The sequence below is a fragment of the Lepidochelys kempii genome, chromosome 10, assembly GCF_965140265.1.
Source record: "Lepidochelys kempii isolate rLepKem1 chromosome 10, rLepKem1.hap2, whole genome shotgun sequence".
Lineage (NCBI taxonomy): Eukaryota > Metazoa > Chordata > Testudines > Cheloniidae > Lepidochelys > Lepidochelys kempii.
In genome coordinates this window covers 30,171,061-30,194,571 of record NC_133265.1, presented here as the reverse complement: position 1 = coordinate 30,194,571, position 23,511 = coordinate 30,171,061, and the positions used below count along the sequence as shown (strand labels likewise).

At 46.7% G+C, this 23,511-nt stretch overlaps 1 protein-coding gene across 7 annotated transcripts in view; it reads left to right on the top strand.

Moving 5' to 3' along the window:
- LOC140918363 (syntaxin-binding protein 4-like) overlaps positions 1–23,511 on the top strand; it is a 123,396-nt gene that overhangs the window by 88,799 nt on the left and 11,086 nt on the right. For 6 of the 7 annotated variants that reach the window (XM_073362553.1, XM_073362556.1, XM_073362555.1 and 3 more), the window contains 7 exons: positions 1,699–1,796; positions 7,118–7,214; positions 8,037–8,164; positions 8,983–9,075; positions 9,788–9,853; positions 13,927–14,115; positions 15,084–15,200. In XM_073362553.1, the coding sequence (XP_073218654.1) occupies positions 1,699–1,796; positions 7,118–7,214; positions 8,037–8,164; positions 8,983–9,075; positions 9,788–9,853; positions 13,927–14,115; positions 15,084–15,200 (788 nt within the window). The remainder of the gene's footprint in view (positions 1–1,698; positions 1,797–7,117; positions 7,215–8,036; positions 8,165–8,982; positions 9,076–9,787; positions 9,854–13,926; positions 14,116–15,083; positions 15,201–23,511) is intronic. The other variant, XM_073362558.1, reaches the window with a different exon arrangement.

The window sequence follows — 23,511 nt, the reverse complement described above, 5'->3', positions numbered from 1 at the left end:
CTGCTGCTTTTCCCCTGTGTTTCCATAAAATCTTCTCTTCATTTGAGAGTCACAGTGAATGGCATTTTTTCAAAAGTGCCTCAGTGAGTTAGGAGCATGTGTCCCACAAATTTTTTTCAACAGGACTTGTGCTCCTAAATCCCTTGTTCTTTGGAAAATCCCACCCACTGATTTAAAACAGCTGGAGGTCTTTAAGGTGATCTGGGTATCAGTTTCTTTGTTAACCTGTGCCCCAGTTCCCAGGCAGTGCAAAGATGAAAGAAAATGGCTCTCCGACGCTCTTCTATGTTACATGATCCTGTATCACTGAAGTCCATGGGAATTTTGTCACTGACTCTGGTGTGAACAGGGTCAGGTTTTATAAGCCCCTTTTGTTATCAGATTCAAAGAGCATCATTAGCAGGGTCTTAAAAGCAGCGGTGGCATTACCCATTTTTAGAGTCTATCTGGGCCTCCCCCTAAATGAGCAGCAGTTTCTGCAGCCCTTTTCTGAATAGGTCTGTTGGGGGCTGCAGGAATAAACTGAATTGTGGGATTTTCCTATGCACAGGTCCCACTGAAGTCAATGGGACTTGTGTTCCTGAGTCATTTGGGCACTTTTGAAAATGCGCCCTGGAATGAAGAGCAGGCTGTCAGTGGCTGGGTCTCTCTCCCAATGCCTCAGTCGTCCTCTCTGACGGAGACACTCTACTGTTTCCCTTTTTGCAACACAATTTCTATTGTTGTGGACACAAGCGCTCTCCAGCCTCACCTTAACCGTACACCCTGCACATACTATGTAGCCTGCTCAGCCTGAGTGAAAGGGAGCTGGTGCTCTTCATAACAGTAACGCAGGGAGAAATCCGGCAACACGTTTTCTTAGGGTGACCAGGTGTCCCGATTTTATCGGAACAGTCCCGATATTTGCGGCTTTTTCTTATATAGATGCCTATTACCCCCCACCCTTTGTCCTGATTTTTCACACTTTCTGTCTGGTCACCCTATGTTTTTTGGTGGTGTTTTTAACCTGTGAATTCTCTCTTTAATGAGAGTTCAGAACACTTCTCTGAGACCACACTCAGTCCAGCACTTACATAAACGTTACTTTGAATCTGGGTTAAAACTCTTGGGCTAAGGGGCCAGTGGTGGATTTTTATAAAACCTCACTGATTGGGTTTTGGTTCTGTAAAACTGAAGCATAAATTGGGGTGGTCGGAATCCAGGTTGAATTTTATTCAAATCACCAAAGTTCAGAGTCCCAGGCCTCATATATAAACTTCAGGCCAAGGTTTTCAGAAGTGACTTGTAATTTTTGGTTGCCTTCATTTGTGATGCCCAAGTGGAGACTTTAAAGATTCCTGCTTTTCAGAGAGTGCTGAGCACCCATCCTCTGAAAATTCTGGCCTCTGATGTTAGCTCATCTGTACTTGCAACATATTTCATGCAATGCCAAAGCCTAGTTTGGGATGTTCCTTGTCAACATATCTCTTCCCCCCACTATAGAATCTCAGGGTTGGAAGGGAGCCTCAGGATGTCATCTAGTCTAACCCCCTGCTCAAAGCAGGACCAATCCCCAGTTTTTGCTCCAGATCCCTAAATGGCCCCCTCAAGGATTGAACTCACAACCCTGGGTTTAGCAGGTCAGTGCTCAAACCACTGAGCTATCCCTCCCCCGCCCTTTCCATGCTCTTCTACTAATGATTGCTTAATGTTATTTAGCACCTGCTTCACCTTCTGGTCAGAGGGCAGCTTCAGGCAGCAAACCAAAAGTAGCGCTGGATCCCCATATTCGACTCAAGGATGGGAAACTCGAACTGGTAAGTTGAAAGGCTTCCTGCCTTGAAATTGAGATTTTGTGCTCAGTAGGGGGCTCCCAGACTGCATCTGATTACATGGTGCCGGCTCCTCCTCCTCCTTTCCAGCTGCTGAATCGCATTAAAAGAAGCTAAAACTACATAAACATTTCCCTCATATTGCTTTTCCATGAAGAAAATTGCTGTGGTGGCAAATGAGAGCAGAGGTGGGGCCAGATGGTGGTAGACGGGAGGGGAAGTCAGGTTGGATATTAAGATGTGATCCATGCCATGAAAGTCTGAGAACCCCACTATGTTAAGTTACCCTGGCAGTCCCAGGTCAAGCAAGATCAGGAATTGAAACAGGTCCTTCTTGCTCAGAAAGGGCTTTACTCATGGGTCTCTGCCTCAGAGATCATTTTGTGGGCCTCTGTCCAATTCAGCATTCCGTGTTAATAGAGCAGTATCAATGTCCTGCTTGGAGACAGCTGCTTCACTGGAGGGATAGGTGAGGTGCCTTTGGAGATAATGGGCCAAAAAATGTTGAAGGCCAGAGGAAAACATAAACACAAAATAGAACAGCAAAAGAAAGAACACTTTCTGCATCTTCAGATCTTATGAGCAGCAAACCAGGGTGCAGGGGCAGACTCAGTCTTGGTCTGAAGGCTAGAGATGGTTGAAATTTTTCAAAGAGAAAGTTTGTCATTCAAAAATAGCCCTTTTTGGATGTTTTTAGAAATATTTCAGTTTTTCATCAAAATCAGAAATGAAAAAAAATGATCATATTTGGTTTTCTCTTGCTTGCTTGCTAACATAAATGGCTGAAATCCTGTTTTGTTTTCCTATCATTTAAAAAAAAATGGAAATCAGGATAAAAAAAACCCGCAAAAAAAATTACAAATGAAAAATTGGTCAAGTTTGAACCCAAAATGGAAAAATATTCTGATGAGTTTATTTTTTTTTGCAAACCTGTTTTTTCCTCTTTTCTTCTGGCTTCAATAAGGAGGACAATTGTATTGTATTGTCTTAGTGGGAGTGTCATCCTGGTATGCCACATCTCAGCTGGGGCTATTGTCTTTACCATAATATTGCTGGGTTAAGATTACCTTCCAGATAAATGACTGGTTAAAATGATGCTGATCATTTTATTGCACGCAAGATGCTAGTAAGTTCTCTTGCTGTACGTTTTTATAGCAAGGAGCAAGGTCATTATTTGCAACTCCACAGCCTCCTGACCTTTGCCTTGGTGATCCCCACTGTGGGGGTGTCTCCCCTGTTTGCTGGATCACCAGATGTGAGTGGGTACCTCTTGAAGATGGGATGGGGGATTTTGGCTCCCTCACCTATGGGAGTGCTGCGTTTAGAAGTGGAGGTTGCGGTTCACGGAACAGATTGAACAGATTATCATGAGTGGGTGCTGTGGCAGGTAGTGTGAGCACATCTAGGTGCTGGGTGAGCAGCTGACTGACTCAGCGAAAGAAGTCTATGCTCTTACAGACTTCCAGAGCCTTTGCTGCGGGGAATGAAGGGAGATACTGCACTGGTAAATATGGAGTCCAGAACCAGGGAAATGGAACACATAGGTGCAAATGGGAGGAGCATAACCCAGCTGCTACACGGGTCACATTAACATGAGCTTACTTTCATCTTCACGTTGTCTTGATATGTCTTGTTCATGGAATCAAGAGCACGCTGCTGTTTGGTGCATGAGTGTCCATCTCAGCCTGGCCCATAGGGGCTGCCGTACCTACAGTTTCCACTTGGGACTTACTCCTGTAGCTCAAGCTGAGGAGGCTCATGTTTTTAGCTCTGGAGGGCACACAGTAAATCCATGATTGATGGTCACTACACAAGCACTCTTGGCAGCTGCAGGGCAGATGAAGGATCAGGACTGAGAGTGCCAGGTGAGAGGATCTTGATCTTGAAGAATGATGGAAATGTTGGAGAATGATTGATTGCAATAAGGCTTTGTCCAAACCTGGGCATTGCCTTACTTACTTAGTTTTGTAATTTTCTGTCTTTGCTCAAGCCATCTAGAGGTATTTGGTGGAAAAAATGGGTTTTTTTAGGCTGTTAATCTTTGGCAATATGCCATTTATTTTAAATGTGGTCGTATATTCTCAAATCAGTGCACAGACTATACCTTGGTGTCTATGCACTGAAAGCCCATGGAAGCACATGTGGTGCTACGGGTATATCTAGGTTTCTCAGCTTGAATCTTTCCCAGTTCTGTTGCACAAACATTATGTTCGGGCTCATGCTGACGGTGTCAATGAAAGGCATTGGAGTTAGTATGTTGCTTGCTTTCAGGAGAGATTAAAATACCACAAACCTAGTCTGAGAGAATCTGGTGCCTTTCTGTTTGCATAGAATAAATCTATAGCACTGGGTCACGTGACCTAATCTGCACCTACATCATCTAGTGCTGGATTCAGTCTGCTCCACCTGATTTCCCTTTATTCTAATCCAGAGCCTGACCTGGGTGTATAGGACTATTAGTATACATGTGAGTCATAGTTCAGGTAACGTGAGATACAGACACAGTGCTCAAAACATTGATTACATTATTTAGGATCACAGAGCTCATCCAGTACAATTAGGTTCAAGTCCTAATTTGATTAATGAGATAGGGGGATAATAGGCTTCTACCAAAGTATCAGAACAGGACTCATGAAAAAAATGACACTGTTGCACCATATCTGAGTTCAGTTTGCGGGTCAAGAAGGATGTGCACCATTCCTCCAAAATTCGGAGATGTAGAGGTTGCCAGACCTGAAACGGGGAAGACACAGCGTGGCGGCATCACGTGGATTAGAACCTATGGGCATTTGAATTCTCCTGGCTTGGCTTTGTGTCCAGAGAGCCCCTAAAATCTGCCATGTCTTCCTATAGTAAGGTTATTGTTGGCGTTAGTGTTATACATCTATAGAGAGCTTTTGATTCAGAAGGACCCCCCTTCTGCTATCTATGGGTCCAGTCCTGCTCTCATTGAAGTCAAGCACTTTTTGCCATGATGGCCTAAATTCTTATTACACTAACCTACACCCATTTCACGGCCCCTTCATACTGCTAGAACCATGTAAGTGGGCATTAGTGTAAAGCAGGGATCTCAAACTCAAATCACCAGGAGGGTCACATGAGGACTAGTACAGTGGCCCGAGGGCCGCATCACTGACATCCCCCCCCCCCCGGCCCTCTGCCCCTGGCCCTGCCCCCACTCCACCCCTTCCATGTGGCCCCGCCCCTTCTCAGCCTCTTTCCACCCCCATTCCAACCCCTTCCCCAAAGTCCCCACCCCAACTCCACCCCCTCCTTACCCCTATTCCAACCCCTTCCCCAAATCCCTCCCCCAGCCCCGCCTCTTCTCCGCCACCTCCCCTGAGCGCCTGGCTCCCCACTCCTCCCCGCTCTTTCCTGGAAAGCGCTAAACGCCGCCAAACAACTGTTTGGCAGCAGAAAGCGCCTGGAGGTAGGCAGAAAAGCAGACACGGCGCGCTGGGGGGAGAGGAGGAGGGAGGGGAGCTTGGCAGCCCTCAGGAAATAACTCCGGGGGGGAGGGGCAGGGCCTGGCGGTCCGCAGGAAATAACCCCGCAGGCTGCATGTTTGAGACCCCTGGTGTAAAGGCACATCTACACTGAAACCGCTACAGCTGCAGCTGTGCTTCTGTAACCCTACAGCGTAGACACTACCTAAGCTGATGGGAGGGGGTTCACCTGTTAGGGTAAGTAATCTACCTTACTACAAAGAGGCAGGAGCTAAATTTACGGAAGAATTCTTCCATCATCCTAGTGTTGTCTGTACCAGGGGTTGAATCGGCACACCTACGTCTCTCAGGGGTATGAATGTAGATGTAGCTATGCCAGTGTAAGTTCCCAGTGTAGACCAGCCCTAAGCAAGAATCAGGCCCAATATCACAATGTATCAAGTTGTGCTTGAAGTGCTGAGGATCTAAAGGATGTTGTGGGTTTTTTCCTAGTTAAAGTGTTTTGATAAACAAAACATTCCAATCCTCTTCAAAGGACGGGGACTGGAACTTACTGGTGACTAAATGGTGAGGCCTAATTAACTTGAGAGTGTCCCTTGGGTTCTTTATTCTCAACCATTTTATATCAAATATGAGCACCCTGCCCACCCATACTGTATTTTCTTGTAATGTGATGGATACAGTCTAGAAATATACCACTCATCCCAAGGTTATCTCCCCACACAGGCTTTTGGATAGGTATAGCGACTGTCATGAGTATCTGGTTCTATTGTTCCTGTTGGAGCTGATACAGCTTGCTAGGCAAGACACAACTGTTCCAGGCATAGAGGCTAGAGTTTGCTGCCACCTCATGGTGGACGAAGCAGTTGCCTTTTCAGGTTGGAATCCCAGGAAAATGAGGAATGTAGCATGTGGGCACAAAGTTTCCCGCTAGAAATGCACGATGCTTCTCCATTAGAATTCAGGATTGAATTTTCTCATTGGTCTCTACTTATTCTGGCTTTAACACAAAGTTGCTTCATGTATAAAGAGCATAGCACACTTTACCTTGCACTTTAAAAGCTGTATTTCTGAATGCCATTTTATTTCCCACAAAAGGGATTCTCCAAGCTTGAGAAAATCCGGGATTTCCCATGTGTCTAGCCGTTAGAGAAGGGGACAATACATGGCTACAAATCTAGGCTCTGTCACTGACTCGATGCAGAATGGGACCGTGCATTAGTCACCTAGTCTCTGTGTCCCTCAGTCTTGTCATGTGTAAAATAGAAATAACATGGGTATATTTGTCTGTGTTGCTGCAGTGAGGTTTGATTAATTAATGTTTGTGTCTGCTACACAAACTAAAGAAACAATAAATAATAACAACGTAGCTCTTTAGCTGGAAGGCCCTATGGAAGTGTAAAATATTATGACAATGCCTTCTGCTGAAAAAAGCAGTGAGACTTGTCTTGTTTGCACGCTCTAACCACACCGAAGACTCATTCTGGGGAATGAGAGAGCGAGCATAAATGGGAACCTGAAAGGAAGTTGAACTTTTAGCAGCACAGCCTCAGCTGGTGGAAATTGTCCATTGGTTTCACTGGAGCGATGACAGTTTGTATTAGCTGAGGATCTTCCTATACTCTATAGGACGTGCTCATGGGAAGAGATCAGAAGAGATGCAACATGGTTCCAGATCTAGGTGAGGAGGTGACTTGGAGACCTAGGCCAGACCTGCTCCATGAAAAGTCATGTTTATGGCGTGAATGATGATGAACTTGATGATAAATCCAGCTCAAACTGCCCCCGCCCCCCAACTCCTTCCAGAAAACTTGCATTCCTGTGGGGATTATTCTGTGGACTTGTTGCTCCTGTTTAAAGGTGCTGCAATATCTGGGTCTGGATGTGACCGAGGAGAAGAGGAAGCAATTACAGCAGAGTCTGATCACAGATTCGCAGGGAACAGTGGCCTATGGAGGTGAGCAGGGTGCTGCGATGTGCAATATGAGACCGAGGGTGCATTTCATCCCTGGTATAATGCCATTGACTGCTCTGGGACATGAGACATGCCACCTGTGAGGTGACAGCTAGAATAAAGACACAGACCCATCAAATCCTGTATCTTGGCAGGGAGTTAGACTAGATGACCCTTGCGGTCCCTTCTAACCCTATGGTTCGGTGCCCAGACAGGTTTTAGTTCAGATGCAATTTATTCAGTAACTAATCACACAAGGAAAAAGCCTCTAACTGGTCCACATGTAAAATGGGAGTAACAGAGAGGGAGTGCACAGGCCCCTTCTCCTCAAACCTTCAGCCTGCTCACCAGCAATGGCAAAAGGAAGCTGCAAAAACAGAATGACAAACCTGCTTTCTGTGGGCTGGCAGGAAATTGCTGCCCCCTAAGGTTTGGTCACGTAACTACTTTGTCTCTGCACTGAAGTTCAGCATTGCTTCCAAGAAGTTTCTCTGATGAAAATGCTAGGTGGTTGAGTTTCGTTTGTTTGTTTTTAATCCTAAGCAATGCTTTCTAGAAAATTGGCACAGAGGTCTCTAAACCATGGCTAGCAAAAGCATACTGCATATTGACCCTGCATTCAACGTACAGAGATTTGGGATGGGATAGAGAGAACCTTCTCTCTGCTGGAGGTGGTTGGGTTTGCTATAATGTTTGTAGTGATGGAAATGAAATGTATTACCTTCTTCTGGATAATCTGTGGCTTCTGTGAAAGTTGGCTGTGTAAACTCAGTTCCAGGTTCTCTCTTCATACTGTGACTACTCTCGCTCTTCCCCCCCCCATAGATTTTCTTCAAGCTCTCAGGGATCTGCTGCAAGATGAGCGGGAGGAGGCTGGCCTTGACGCCAGTTCTGTGCTCTTCACTCAGCATGAAGTGGCCAGTTTATTGGATACATCTGCTTTTCACTCTCTGGTCAGCCTTAGCCAAATACTGTTTCTTGCTTCTCTTCCTAGCCTACTGCACCCTGCCTTGGTTCCAAAGCTCCTTTCACATCAAAGACCTTCTGGGTCTTACTGTGAGCTGGTGTAAGAGAAAGGGATATACTATAATATGATTTGGGACCAAGTAGCTGTGTCCTGGATTCTTGGTCTGGATGATAGCTGTAAACTGTGGAAAAAAATAGCGACAGTGCTATCTTTCTCCAAAAGGCAGAGCAGGCAAAGACTAACGGGCTATCTTTCACTTATACTTTAGTTATAGAAAAGAGAGGCTAGAATTTCATCCCTTAATCATAAAGCTTAAAGGAAATCCCATAAAAGACCTGACTTCACATGCTTGATGACTAAAAAAAAAAAACCTATATAATGGTTTGAAGGAAGCTGCTGATGTCAATTTTCTAGCCATACAAAAGAAAAAAATTACCATAATAAAGCCATTCAAGCTATTTCATTGCCTAAAGGTGCTATCTTATGTCACTTTGATGGTGATACAGAAGGAAAATTAGCCATGGTGAATCCATTCCAGCTATTGTCACTTCAGTAACACAGTGAGAATTAACCACTGGTCCAGCTGTCTCATGGCGTGGAGCCTGAATTCCTATGGAATACAAAACCACAATTAGATTATTTATTGTGACACTTGTGTCGTTTTGTAAAAACACAAACTGTCTTTGAAAATTATTTGGAATAATCATTGGTAGGGGTATGTCAAAAGTATGCATGCGTTGTAACCACATGCTCGTGGTGGAAGAAAAGCCGAACTCACTCACCGTGTGCACCAATGTCTTCCAGACTTTTGACTCCGTCAGCTGTACCGATGGCGAGGAACTGGAACAGCTTCAACTGGAAATGACAGATCTGCGGCAGGAAGTCCAAAGGCTGAAGGTGAGGGTTATCTTTCAAGCATGTTTTTCTGTCCTGGGCGTTTTGTACTCAGTGTTTCAATATTCAAATATAGTGGATGTAACAGTGTGACAATTGGGCAGGTCTTCTATGTGTATCACACCTTTACATTTCTAGGCATTTGTTGGAGGCAGCCATCATTCTGCATTCAGTTCAATGTGGGTTGTTACAGAGAAGACATGTGTACGGTGCTTCCTCTCATCGAGACTTCATTTTTGTTCTTTCTTTGTTTTTTTCCTTAAAACAAAAGTTTAATGTGCCAAAAGGGTATGGTTACTCCTTTTTTACTGGAAAACCATAGAAGAAAATAAATATTTTTAAAATATCCAAAACATAACACAAATAATTCACATCTCATATTAAACCTAAATACACCCCCCACCCTCCCGATCTAACCTAATATTGGCAGCTCCGCTGTTAAAAGCATGATGGTGAGAAGGTGCATTTTTCAGATACATACAAGGTGTAGCCAATGAAAGGCAGTTGCAGAGTAAGAGTGCATCTAAAAATATGGCTGTTATAGAGGAGAGCTGCAAGTCCGTAGTTGCTTCTAGTGAATTAATTCAAGAAAGTCCTATTTCCTGCATTATTCAGGAGATAGCCTAGGTGATCACAGTGGTCCCTTGTTGCCTTTTCATCTGCGTGAATGTGCTGTCAAACATGATGCCTGACCAACTGAAAATCTTCCTCCTAGTCTCTTCTGAAGGAGGTGGAAAGCAGCAAGAAGTCAATGGAATATGAACTTCAGAGACTGAACCAGGTTAGTTTAGAGGTTTCTTGTGAATTGTCCAGTGGCGGTATTAGCCGGGCTCCATGGATGCAATTGCACCCACAGAAATCAGGCCCAGATGTGCCCTTCTACAGGCAGGGTTGCTTGGGGTAGAGGGTGAGGGTAGGGGCAAAATCACACTTCTCAAGTGTGCTGCACCTGTTGTTTCCATTACTTTAGCCAAAGTGCAAAAGGCAGGCTCTGTTTTAATGTTCTCTGGGGTATGTCTACGCTGCAGTAAAGAACCCATGACACCGAGTCTCAGAGCCTGGGTCAATTGACAGGCTCTTGGGGCTCGGGCTGAAGGCCTGAAAATTCACAGTGTAGACATTTGGGCTGGAGCCTGGGCTCTGAGAACCATCCCCCTCGCAGGGTTTCAGAGCCAGGCTCCTGCCCGAATCTGAACATACAAAAGAACGGCCATTCAGGGTCAGACCAAAGGTCCATCTAGATCAGTATCCTGTCTTCTAACAGTGGCCAATGCCAGGTGCTTCAGAAGGAATGAACAGAACAGGTAATCATCAAGTGATCCACTCCTGTCCTCCATTCCCAGCTTCTGGCAAACAGAGGCTAGGGACACCATCCCTGCCCATCCTGGCTAATATCCATTGATGGACCTATCCTCCATGAACTTATCTAGTTCTTTTTTGAACCCTGTTATAGCCTTGGCCTTCACAACATCCTCTGGCAAGGAGTTCCACAGGTTGACTGTGCGTTGTATGAAAAAAATACTTCCTTTTGTTTGTTTTAAACCTGCTACCTAGTAATTTCATTTGATGATCCCTAGTTATTGTGTTATGAGAAGGAGTAAATAACAATTCCTTATTTACTTTCTCCACACCAGTCATGATTTCTGTAGACCTGTGTTATCCCCCCTTAGTCGTCTCTTTTCCAAGCTGAAAAGTCCCAGTTTTATTAATCTGTCCTCATATGGCAGCCGTTCCATACACCGAATCACTTTTGTTGTCCTTTTCTGAACCTTTTCCAATTCCAATATATCTTTTTGAGATGCCCACATCTGCACGCAGTAGTCAAGATGTGGGCATACCATGGATTTATATAGAGGCAATATGATATTTTCTGTCTTCTTATCTGTCCCTTTCTTAATGATTCCCAACATTCTGTTAGCTTTTTTGACTGCCGCTGCACATTGAGTGGATGTTTTCAGAGAACTATCCACAATGACGCCAAGATTTCTTTCTTGAGTGGTAACAGCTAATTTAGACCCCATAATTTTATATGTATAGTTGGGATTATGTTTTCCAATGTGCATTACTTTGCATTTATTAACATAGAATTTCATTTGCCATTTTGTTGCCCAGTTACCCAGTTTTGAGAGATCCTTTTGTAGCACTTCACAGTCTGCTTGGGAGTTAACTATCTTGAGTAGTTTTGTATCATCTGCAAATTTTGCCACCTCACTATTTATCCCTTTTTCCACATCATTTATGAATAAGTTAAATAGGACTAGTCTCAGTACAGACCCCTGGGGGACACCACTATTTACCCCTCTCCATTCTGAAAACTGACCATTTAATCCTACATTTTGTTTCCTATCTTTTAACCAGTTATCAATCCATGAGAGGACCTTCCCTCTTATCCCATGACAGCTTACTTTGCTTAAGAGCCTTTGGTGAGGGATTTTGTAAAAGGATTTTGAAAATCTAAGTACACTGTATCCACTGGATCCCCCTTGTCCATATGCTTGTTGACCCCCTCAAAGAATTCTAGTAGATTGGTGGGGCGTGATTTCCCTTTACAAAAACCATCTTTGACTTTTCCCCACAAATTATGTTTATCTGTGTGACTGACAATTTTATTCTTTGCTGTAGTTTCAACTATTTTGCCCAGTACTGAAGTCAGGCTTACTGGCCTGTAATTGCCGGGATCACCTCTGGAGCCCCTTTTAAAAATTGGCATCACATTAGCTATCCTCCAGTTATTTGGTACAGAAGCTGATTTAAATGATAGGTTACAAACCACAGTTAGTAGTTCTGCAGTTTCACATTTGAGTTCCTTCAGAACTCTTGGGTGAATACCATATGGTCCTGGTGACTTACTACTGTTTAGTTTATCAGTTTGTTCCAAAACCTCCTCTAATGACACCTCAATCTGGGACAGTTCCTCAGATTTGTCACCTAAAAAGAATGGCTTGGGTTTGGGAACCTCCCTCACATCCTCAGCCATGAAGACTGATGCAAGGAATTAATTTAGTTTCTCCACAGTGGCCTTATTGTCCTTGAGTTCTCCTTTAGCATCTCGATCATCCAGTGGCCCCCTGGTTGTTTAGCAGGCTTCCTGCTTCTGATGTATTTAAACCAAAATTTTGCTATTATTTTTTGAGTCTTTGGCTAGTTGTTCTTCAAATTCTTTTTTGACCTTTCTAATTATATTTTTACACTTCATTTGCCAGAGTTTATGCTCCTTTCTATTTTCCTCACTAGGATTTAACTTCCACTTTTTAAAGGATGCCTTTTTGTCTCTCACCTTTTCTTTTACTTTGTTTAGCCACAGTGGCACTTTTTTGGTTCTCTTACTATGTTTTTTTTTAAACTTTGGGGTATACATTTAAGTTGAGCCTCTATTTTGGTGTCTTTAAAAAGTTTCCATGCATCTTGCAGGGATTTCACTTTTGGCACTGTACCTTTTAATTTCTGTTTCACTAACTTCCTCATTTTTGTGTAGTTCACCTTTTTGAAATTAAATGCTACAGTGTTGGGGCACTGTGGTGTTTTCCCCGCCACAGGGATGTTAAATTTAATTATATTATGGTCACTATTACCAAGTGGTCCAGCTATATTCACCTCTTGGACCAGATCCTGTGCTCCACTTAGGACTAAATCAAGAATTCCCCCTCCTCTTGTGGATTCTAGGACTAGCTGCCCCAAGAAGCAGTCATTTAAGGTATCAAGAAACTTGATCTCTGCATCCTGTCCTGAGATGACATGTACCCAGTCAATAGGGGGATAGTTGAAATCCCCCATTATTATTGAATTTTTAATTTTTATAACCTCTCTAATCTCCCTGAGCATTTCACAGTCACTATCACCATCCTGGTCAGGTGGTCGGTAATCTATCCCTACTGCTGTGTTCTTATTATTATAGCATGGAATTACTGTCCATAGAGATTCTGTGGTACAGTTTGGTTCATTTAAGATTTTTACTTCATTTGATTCTATGCTTTCTTTCACATATAGTGCCACTCCCCATCTTACCCATCTTATTATTTAGACTTCTAGCATTTGTGTATAAGCACTTTAAAAACTTGTCATTTTTTAGCTGTCTGCTATTATATGATGTAATTGAATGGGACTCTTTTTCATTTGACATTTTCTCATCAGATCCTACCCATATTTTATCATTTTCCATTCTCTCCTCCTTACTAGTACATAGAGAATCTCCATTAATAGATCCTCCCCTAAGGGATGTCTCTCTCCGAACCACATTCTCCTCCACGCCTGTCGGCTTTCCCCCAGCCCTTAGTTTAAAAACTGCTCTACGACCTTTTTAATATTCAGTGCCAGCAATCTGGTTCCATTTTGGTTTAGGTGGAGCCCATCCTTCCTGTATAGGCTCCCCCTTTCCCAAAAGATTCCCCAGTTCCTAATATATCGAAACCCCTCCTCCCTACACCATCGTCTCATCCACGCATTGAGACCCTACAATCTGCCTACCTTGTGGAACTGGAAGCATTTCAGAGAATGCTACCAGGGAGGTCCTGGACTTTTTTGACTCAACATCTACATTGCAATTTTAAGCCCTGCAGTCCAAGCCCCAGAGACTGATCTGGGTGACCTGGGCCAGCTGCAGTCATGCTGCAACTCTTTTATTGCACTGTAGACATACCCTGGAAGGTGCATACATGTGTGGGTTCCAGCCCTTTGCCAAATGACATGGAAGTTGCAAAGAAAAAATATTTATAATAGATGAAGGTTTTTTGCATGGTACCATGGGAAGAACAGCAGCAGCTTTATTGTGAGCAGCTCCAGGAACGCTGATGAGTTGATATGATATCGGTGGCTGGTGGGGATGCTGTGTTAACAAACTCTCCCTGCCGATTCCAGAAGGCGCTGGACTTCCTGTCCGAGAACCGCACCCTGCACAGCAAGCTTCAGGTGGCTGAGGTGGTTCAGCAGCAAGCCCACAGTGCAGAGCAGGACTATGAGGAAGTGATTCACCTGCTCGAGGCTGAAATCACTGAGCTGAAAACTCAGCTGGTAGGGAAGAAAACAAAGCATGTCTCTGAAGCAGAGGTAATGTACCCCGAGGGCTCAGGAGGGGATGGCTGGGGACTCAATGGACCAGTCGGAAAAGCCTCTGGCTCTTGCTTTTGTAATAACATTTTATTGATAGATGGATCGTAATTTGTAAAACAGAGGCTAGCAGATTTCCAAGGCTCATGCTGATATTTAATATGATTTCCAGTGACCAGATCCAAAGAAAAGGCATCCTCCACAACAATTAACACCCAGGCTAGCTCCTCTGCTAATCACCATTGCTCCACGGACGCTGCATGTGCACTAGCTGAGAATCTCACCCCACCCTCCATTCCTAAGCTCCAAACTCAGGCAAAAACCTCAGAAGAGAGATGTGTCTTGTACCAGGCCCTGAAGGTCAATGACTGGGTTAGTGGGCTAGCATGGGGAGCAGATTCCAGAATGGGGGGCCTTTCATTAAGAGTGCCCAGCCCCCAGGTGGTTCAATCTAGGGACTGCTACCCAACTGATCATAACTATCATGAGTAACGGAGAGAGCCACATGGGAGCCAGGTCTCAGACTGAGACCACACTAAGGCAGATTAAGGTACAGACCGGTAGACATGAGATGTGTCTTTGCCAGCTGCTCCTAATTAGGAAGGGCAGTCCCATATTTTAGCTCAGTACTTTATTTCTACCTGCTCTGCCCCTGCAGAAAGTCTCTCTTCTGGTTCAATGGAATTTAAAGTTACATCATCCCTGTCTGTCCTGTAATTGGGCCCATTTGTCGCAGCTGTGGGAGCCCATGGTCTGTTCATGCCCCTGTCTTTTTTCCAAGCAGCCTGAGAACAGTGCTGGTATGAATGTAGCCCCACTGCCACTCTGTGGGAAGTTCTGTCATCACTGAGGACTTTGCTGTCCGTGTGCTTCTGTTTTCAAGCCTGTCATTAAATTGGTGCCTCCAAGAGCCTAAAGTGGGCTGACGCTATCTCCCTTCTCTTCCCACCTCCTTCTTTCCACCTCAGGGAGGCATTCTGGAGCTGAAAAGACGGCTGTCCCTGGCAGATGGCCAGTTGCGGAAATCTGAAGTCATGCGGAAGCGCTTGGAAATCTGCAACAGGAAGCTGCTCCTGTTTGTGCAGGTGAAGTATTGAAATGTGGCCACTGTCTATAGGAGCTGCCCTTAGCTGGTTTACTCTGCCTTCTGTTACCATGACAGTCAAAATCACTTCCTGTTCTAGATGTTAGATCGTTTATTCTTCCATTGGATCCTGGAAAGATGCCCTCTGTTAGTGTCAGGAGAACCTATTGAGTACAAACCTCCCTAGAACTTACACATGTGGGAGCTCTGTATACCCAAGGGACTAAAATCTTCCCTCTTTTACTCGTATGCAACCCCCAAGAAGCCCAAGGACTAGGCCCAGAATTCTGATGGTCCCTATTGTATTCCACTGAGGGGTTAGCATGTGTACCATGTGCCCCGAGTTGGAGAATTTGAAGGTAGTGTCTATTGGTCTGGGCATGCGCCCAGGCTCGCCTCGTGGTTTCATCCGAGGTGATAAAGGGTGGGGACCACATCTCCAGTTCCTTCTCACCACTGCTGAAAGTTCTGTGTCTTCATCTCTTATGCACCTTTAAATACATTGTTGTATTATCCTAGTTTTAGTGAGCAACGTAGACAGATTAGGGGTTTGTTTCTCTACCCCCTCCTCCCCATCCTGTGTTCCCATGAGCAGGTACTGGACTATGCCGAGAACAATGGGCTTCAAATTCTGTGTCTCCTGCCCGTGTTCCCTCTTGGTTAACAAACACCGACGCCACCTCTACTGCTTGGGGGAAGCTCACGCTGCATCCAGGTGTAGTATCTGCCAGTCCTTCCCCAGCCGTACCCGAGAAGGCTGGGCTTCCCGCCTCTGGAAATACCTCATGGAAGTCACCATGAGGCCTCACTCGGACCTAGGCCAGGAGACTGACTTTCCGCCCCGCCCCCCGGACATTGGCCTGAAACCTCAGGGAGTGTGCCTCCTGCTACCAAGTCCAAATCTGGCACCCGCAGTACCACCACCATGGAGCCCATGCTGGGGCCCAGTCGGGAGGTAACGAAGCCATATCTATAAGCATTGGAATAAGTCTTCCTCAAAAACGAAGGAAGTGGATGGTCCTTCGATGAGTTCAAGCCAGGGAGACAGAGGGCGCTCTAAACCACATAGACACGACAAGAAGTCCCACAAGCAAGGTGATCCAGCAGTCCTGGGCACTGGACCACAGGGACTGTCAACATCAGTACTCCCAAAGATGCAGGATCTGCCTGCTCCGGGGAAATCTGCAGCGCCACAACCAGTTCCGAATAAAGAAAGGGTACCTCTAACACCAGGGAGATCAAGAACAGTGTTTGAGCCCAGGGTCTTCGCACTACTTTTAAGGAGACTGTTTCCCCCCCTCATGCTATGCCACAACTGCGAGACCCCTTACCTCCCGCTCCGACAGTCTACATAGTTTCACCGGCTCTGACTGTATCGCCAATGGAACTGGAGTCCACCTTCTCATCCTGTGATAAGTTAGACGCTGGAGAGGGACCATCGATGTTGTACCAACCGTACATGTACTCGGGAAGGCTATCCCAATCTTGGCAACACCCTCCGCTCCAACCCAAGGGGACCGCCTCAACACCCTCTGGATCCAGCCTTCTGGCCTTATTGGGGCCCTGGCCCCAAAACCCCCACTCAGAACCTTCCCAATCCACAATGGAGCAATCACCTGCCTCCCCATTGAAGGCCCCTTCTAGCAGGCGCTTGGATCTGTTCCTGGAGGAGGAACCCCTCAGCCTGGCTCTGTGGGTGCTGCCATAAACAGCGAGATTCCCTTCCTCTTCCCCAGAGAAGGCAATGACTACAGTGTCCCCTTCACCTCCACACGACTTTAGGCAGTTGCTAGAGCTACAGTGCAGAGTCATGGGGGAACTCCACATTCCCCTAGAGGAAATTCAGGATACCCAGCACCAACTAGAGTCACATTGCCTATTAATGATGCCATACTTGAACTGGCCAGGACAGTATGGCACACACCAGCCACGTGCCCGCCTACCCCCAAAGGGGCAGAAAAAGCCTACTATGTTCTGGCTAAGGAGTCTGAGTTTCTTTTCTCACATCCAACCGTCCTCCCCCCACCCCCCGAACTCCCTGGTGGTCCAAGCAATGACTGAATGAACCAGACAACCCCACCCATGCTCCACACCATCCGACAAGGAAGGCAAGTGTTTGGACCTTTTTGAGCATAAGGTCTTTTCCTCAACCAGACTCCAGTTCAGGATTTTGAACTATCAGGCATTACTAGCCAAATACGACTTCCTGAATTACAGCAACCTGGAGGAATTTGCTGATGGACTCCCACAACAGGACCGGACTTGTTTCCAGGCAATCTGAGGAAGGGAAGCTGGTGGCCAGAACAGCGCTCCAATCGGTGGTGGATGCGGCAGATATTTCTTCAAGGGCAGTGGCTACGTACAAAGATATGTGTAAGGAATCTTGGTTCCACTCTTCCGGTTTTCCTCAGGAGGTGCAAAACACTGTTGCAGACCTCCCCTTCGATGAATCCCATCTTCTTAATTAAAAGATGGATGATTCCGTACATACTCTCAAGGACTCCAGGACCACCCTTTGCTCGCTGGGCATTTACTCGCCTCCCCCAAAGTGTAAGTTCCACTGCCCGCCACCCACACATCGCTACAGATCCCACCGGTTTTACTATCAGAGATCTTATGAGCCACCAAGGAAGCGACAGAAACCCCAGAGATCCCACCCTCTGGGACCCACATCACAGGCTTCTACCTCACAGCTTCCACCCCTAGGCTAAAAGGTATTTCTGAGTCAACCTTCAGAGCTGTCAACCACTTTTCCTACCACCTTATGATCACCCTACCCTCTTTGAGGGTCATGTAGCTCTCATCTTCCAAGCTCAGAGTGCAATAACAATGGACAAATGGGTGATGAATGTCTTTCACCATGGCTGTATGATCGAATTCGTCATGCTACCTCCTCTAAACCCCCTCTCTTGATGTTTCCTCAGGGACCACTCTCACAACAGCATCCTCACCCAAGAGGTGAACTCCTTACTACAATGGGGAGCAGTAGAATGCATTCCCCCAGAATCTCAAGGGATGGGATGCTAGTCAACTTACTTCCTGATACCCAAGAAGAAAGGTGGATGGAGACCAATCCTGGACCTCCAACATCTCAACTGCTTGATTCACAAGCCCATTTCAAATGGTCTTGCTGGCAGCGATCATCCCATCCCTAGAAAGAGGCAGGTGTTATATGACTCTCGATATGCAAGACGCTTATTTTAACATCAATATCCATCCAGCTCATGGGTGCTTCCTGAGATTGACACTTGGCAACCACCATTTCCAATATAGGGTGCTCCCCTTCAGAATAACTTCCACCATTCCCAGAGTCTTTCACCAAGGTTTTTTCTGTCATAGCAGCCTATATCAGATGATTCTGGGTCTTGGTATTTCCATATCTCAACGACTGGCTCTTAGCCACATAGTCCAGGCACGAAGCCCAAGTTTCAACTTCAACGTTGCTTGGCCTTCTTTTGTCCCTCGAGTCAGTATCAACATCGAGAAATTGATCTTTGGCCCCATACAATCTCTGGACTTTATAGGGACCACCATCAGCTCAGTCACAGCACAGGCCTAGCTACCAAGAGACAGGTTCCAGACGCTGTGAGAACTCGGAACTCTCATTGTCAACAATGAGGACTTGCCTGACACTCCTTGGCCACATGGCTTTGTGCACATACGTCACGGCCTTTGCTTGTCTTCATTCAGTGCCTCCAGTTTACTCTCCCAACTGTCATGCCATGGACCTCATGCTGGCAGTTCCCCACAGGGTACTCTCACCTTTCCAGTGGTGGACAGACCCACGTCATGTCTGCGTAGGGGTTCCCTTCCTCCCCAGACTAGATGATTATCACTGACATATCCCTCATAGGCTGGGGAGCGCACATGGATGATCACATGACACAGGGAATGTGGACTCCTTGGGAATCCAGGATGCACATCAACATCCTGGAACTCCGAGCTGTAAAGAAAGCATGTTAAGCCTTTCTCCTATTCGTCCATTCCTATCAGGTTCTTATCATGTCAGACAACACCATCACTTTTTTCTACATCAACAAACGAGGGCATCAGATCAACCATTTTATGCACAGAAGCAGTCCATCTCTGGAGTTGGTGCATCACCCACCAGATCCTCTTTTCCGCAGCCTGTCTCCCAGGGACACCGAAAGTGATTGCGAACTTGCTCAGCATGCATTTTTCAATTGACCACAAGTGGGAACTCCATGGCTCAGTAGTTCACATCTTCAGCAGCTGATGGGGCGTGCCAACCAGAGACCTTTTCACCTCCCACATAAACAGCAAATGCAACAAGTACTGCTCCAGGGGATGTCTCAGCCACCACTCTTGGGTGATGCTCTCATACTCTCTGGGTCAGACCAAATTAACTACAGTATGCCTTCCCTCCTCTACTGCTCCTACCTTGAGTACTCCACAAGATCAGGCGAGACAGAGCAACTGTCATTCTGATCGCCCCCTACTGGCCCAGACAATTCTGGTTTCCCAACCTCCTTCGTCTGTCAACCCGTCCACCAATTCCCATCCCCACCTTCTCCAGTCTGCTGACACAGTACAACAGTGAGATCAGACATCCCAATTCACAGGTGCTCCACCTCATAGCTTGGTATTTGGATGGGCATCTGCTCTAGAACTGACTTCTTCCTCAGCTGTGCAAGACATCCTCTCCAGCAGCAGGAAAGAATTCGGTATTTATTGTTACTGAGCCAAGTGGAAACTCTTTGCCTCCTGGGACCAATAAAAGGGAATTTCACCAGTATCAGCGGGGATCCCCCTCCTCCTGGACTACCTCCTGTCTTTGAGGGCATCATGTCTTACCCTCAACTCTGAAAGTCCACCTAGTGGCGATTTAGTTCATTCCACCATCCCCCCGAGAAAGGGCACTCTATCTTTACTTACCTACTAGCTGTGAGGTTTTGGAATGGTCTCATCAGAACCTTCCCACCTGTCCAACCCATTGCTCCCCAATGGGACCTGAACCTAGTTCTATCTGTACTAATGAAAGTACCCTTTGAAGCATTGGCATCATGCTCCATGTCAAGAGTGGACAAACTACAGCCTGCGGGCCGCATCCGGCCTGTCAGATGTTTTAATCCAGCCCTCGAGCTACCACCAGTGAGCGGTGTCGGGGGCTTGCCCCACTCCACGCATACCATGACTCCGCACGGCTCCTAGAAGCAGCGACATGTCCCCCCTCCGGCTCCTACGCATAGGGGCAGCCAGGGGCTCTGCACACGCCCCCCACCCCAAGCATTGCCTTGGCAGCTCCCATTGGCCAGGAACCACGTCCAGTGGGAGCTGCAGGGGCAGCGTCTGCGGACGGGACATCACACAGAGCTGCCTGGCCATGCCTCCGCATAGGAGCCGGAGCAGGGACATGACGGTGCTTCCAGGAGCTGCAGGGGTGGCGCCTGTGGATGGGGCAGTGCGCAGAGCTCCCTGGCTGCACCTCTGCTGGAGGAAGGACATGTTACTGCTTCCGAGAACTGCTTGAGGTAAGTGCTGCCCGGAGCCTGCACCCATGACCTCTTCCTGCATCCCAACCCCCTGCTCCAGCCCTGATCCCCCTTTGAACCCCTCAGTCCTAGAGCACCCTCCTGCACCCCAGACCCCTCATCCCCAGCCCCACCCCAGAGTCTGCACCCCCAGCTGGAGCCCTCACCCCCTTCCACACCCCAACCCCCAATTAAGTGAGCATTCGTGGCCCGCCATACAATTTCCATCCCCAGATGTGGCCCTCAGACCAAAAAGTTTGCACACCCCTGCTCTATGTTCCTCTCCATGATAGTTGCCTTCCTTGATGCCATCACTTCTGCGAGAAGGGTTGGTGAACTCGGAGCCATGATGGCAGACCCCCTTTCCCAATTTTCCATAAAGATAGAGTGTCCCTATGCCTGCATCCGAAATTCTTGCCAGAGGTAATCTCCCACTTTCACATCAATCCATTTACTTAGGCTTTGTCTACACTACAGACCTTACAGCAGCACAGCTGTACCACTGCATCTGTGCTGCTGTAAGGTCTCCCATGTAGCCGCTCTGTGTCTGCTCTCCCGCTGGCATAATTAAACCACCCCCAATTGAGTGGCAGTAGCTATGTCAGCAGGAGAGCGTCTCCCACCGACATAGCGCTGTCCCCATTGCTGCTTTTGTCAGTGAAACTTATGTTTGTCGGGGGATGTTTTTTCACACCCCTTTGACCGACAAAAGTTTTATTGACAAGAGTACTAATGTAGACAAAGCTTTACCTTATTTCTTCCTGAAGCCCCACCCATCTATAGAGGAATGACGACTCCACTCCCTAGACATCCAACGGGCCTTAGCCTTCTACCTGCAGAGGACAAGACCCATCAGGAAGCTCCCCAGACTGTTTGTTCCAGTAGCAGAAAGCAGGCAGTCTCTACCCAGAGAATCTCCAAGTGAATTTATGTTGCATTACACTTTGCTACCAACTCTCTGATCTACCTCCCCACACTGGGGTGTGGGCTTATTCCACAAGAGCCCAGGCTTCAATCCTGGCCTCCCTCCAGGACAGGCCGCTCTGGGACCTATGTAGAGTAGCCACATGGAGTTCTGTGCACACCTGCAACGCACTATGCCTTAGTACAGGACTCGGCAGTAGATGCCTCCTTCGGCGCAGCAGTCCTTCACATGACCATTCCATCTTCATCCTTACACCCTCCTCTGGCTTAGGTACTGCTTGTTAATCATCCTCGGTGGAATACAGTAGGGACCATCACTCCAAGAAGAAGAAGAGGAGGTGCTTACCTGTAACTGGAGGTTCTTTAATATGTGTGGTCCATAGCTGTATTCCACTTCCCGCCCTCCTTCCCCTCTGTTATGGATCTGTTTGGTTTGCTGTGGAGAAGGAACTGGAGATGCAGTGAAACCATGAGGTGAGCCAGGGCGCATGCGCAGACTAGTGGACACTACTTTCAAATTCTCTGACTCCGGGCGCATGGTGCTCATGTGCAAACCCTCCGTGGAATACAGCTAGGGACCACACATTCCGAAGAACCTCCAGTTACAGGAAAGTAACCTCCTCTTATCTGACTAAAAGAAAAGGAGTACTTGTGGCACCTTAGAGACTAACCAATTTATTTGAGCATGAGCTTTCGTGAGCTACAGCTCACTTCATCAGATGTTTACCGTGGAAACTGCAGCAGACTTTATATACACACAGAAATCATGAAACAATACCTCCTCCCACCCCACTGTCCTGCTGGTAATAGCTTATCTAAAGTGATCAACAGGTGGGCCATTTCCAGCACAAATCCAGGTTTTCTCACCCTCCACCCCCCCACACAAATTCACTCTCCTGCTGGTGCTAGCCCATCCAAAGTGACAACTCTTTACATAATCAAGTCGGGCTATTTCCTGCATAGATCAAGGTTTTCTCACATCCCCCCCACCCCCATACACACACAAACTCACTCTCCTGCTGGTAATAGCTCATCTAAACTGACCATTCTCCAGGTTTAAATCCAAGTTAAACCAGAACATCTGGGGGGGGGGGGTAGGAAAAAACAAGAGGAAACAGGCTACCTTGCATAATGACTTAGCCACTCCCAGTCTCTATTTAAGCCTAAATTAATAGTATCCAATTTGCAAATGAATTCCAATTCAGCAGTTTCTCGCTGGAGTCTGGATTTGAATATGTAGCTCACGAAAGCTCATGCTCAAATAAATTGGTTAGTCTCTAAGGTGCCACAAGTACTCCTTTTCTTTTTGCGAATACAGACTAACACGGCTGTTCCTCTGAATCTTATCTGACTGTAGCACCCAAAGGCTTCAATCAGGGCCCATCGTACTATGTGCTGTAAAAACACATGCCGGCTACATTGTGCAGACCCAAGTCCTAGAATAACTAGGTGTGACTCAATCCAGAAGACCCTCATATAGTGGACACTAGAGGCCAAATCATCCCTCCCTTCCTGCAGTAGTGAACGCTGACCCTGTGGAACCAGTGCAGTTCTGCTGTGGAAAGGGGGACAGGATCTGGGGAATCCACACAGGAAATCCACACTCTGAGCACCATGGAGTTTCCTTCTTGCAGGCTCTCTGCATCCACCACAGTGGAATGCTGGGATGCCATGGGTGGGGAAGAACCGGGCTGGTGGATCTACCCACTGCTGTCCCCCATGGAGGAGAAACAAGGGAGTTGTGAAGGACCCTGCAGCACTGACTGTAGCTGTATCTTTGTGCTGTTCCACACGCCAGTCAGAGGGAATTCTTACCTCTCCACCTCCTGTGGTTTTCCACAAGATGCAGCCCAGATACTCGGGCTGTGACCTGGTTCTGGAATTTTGCCATTTGAC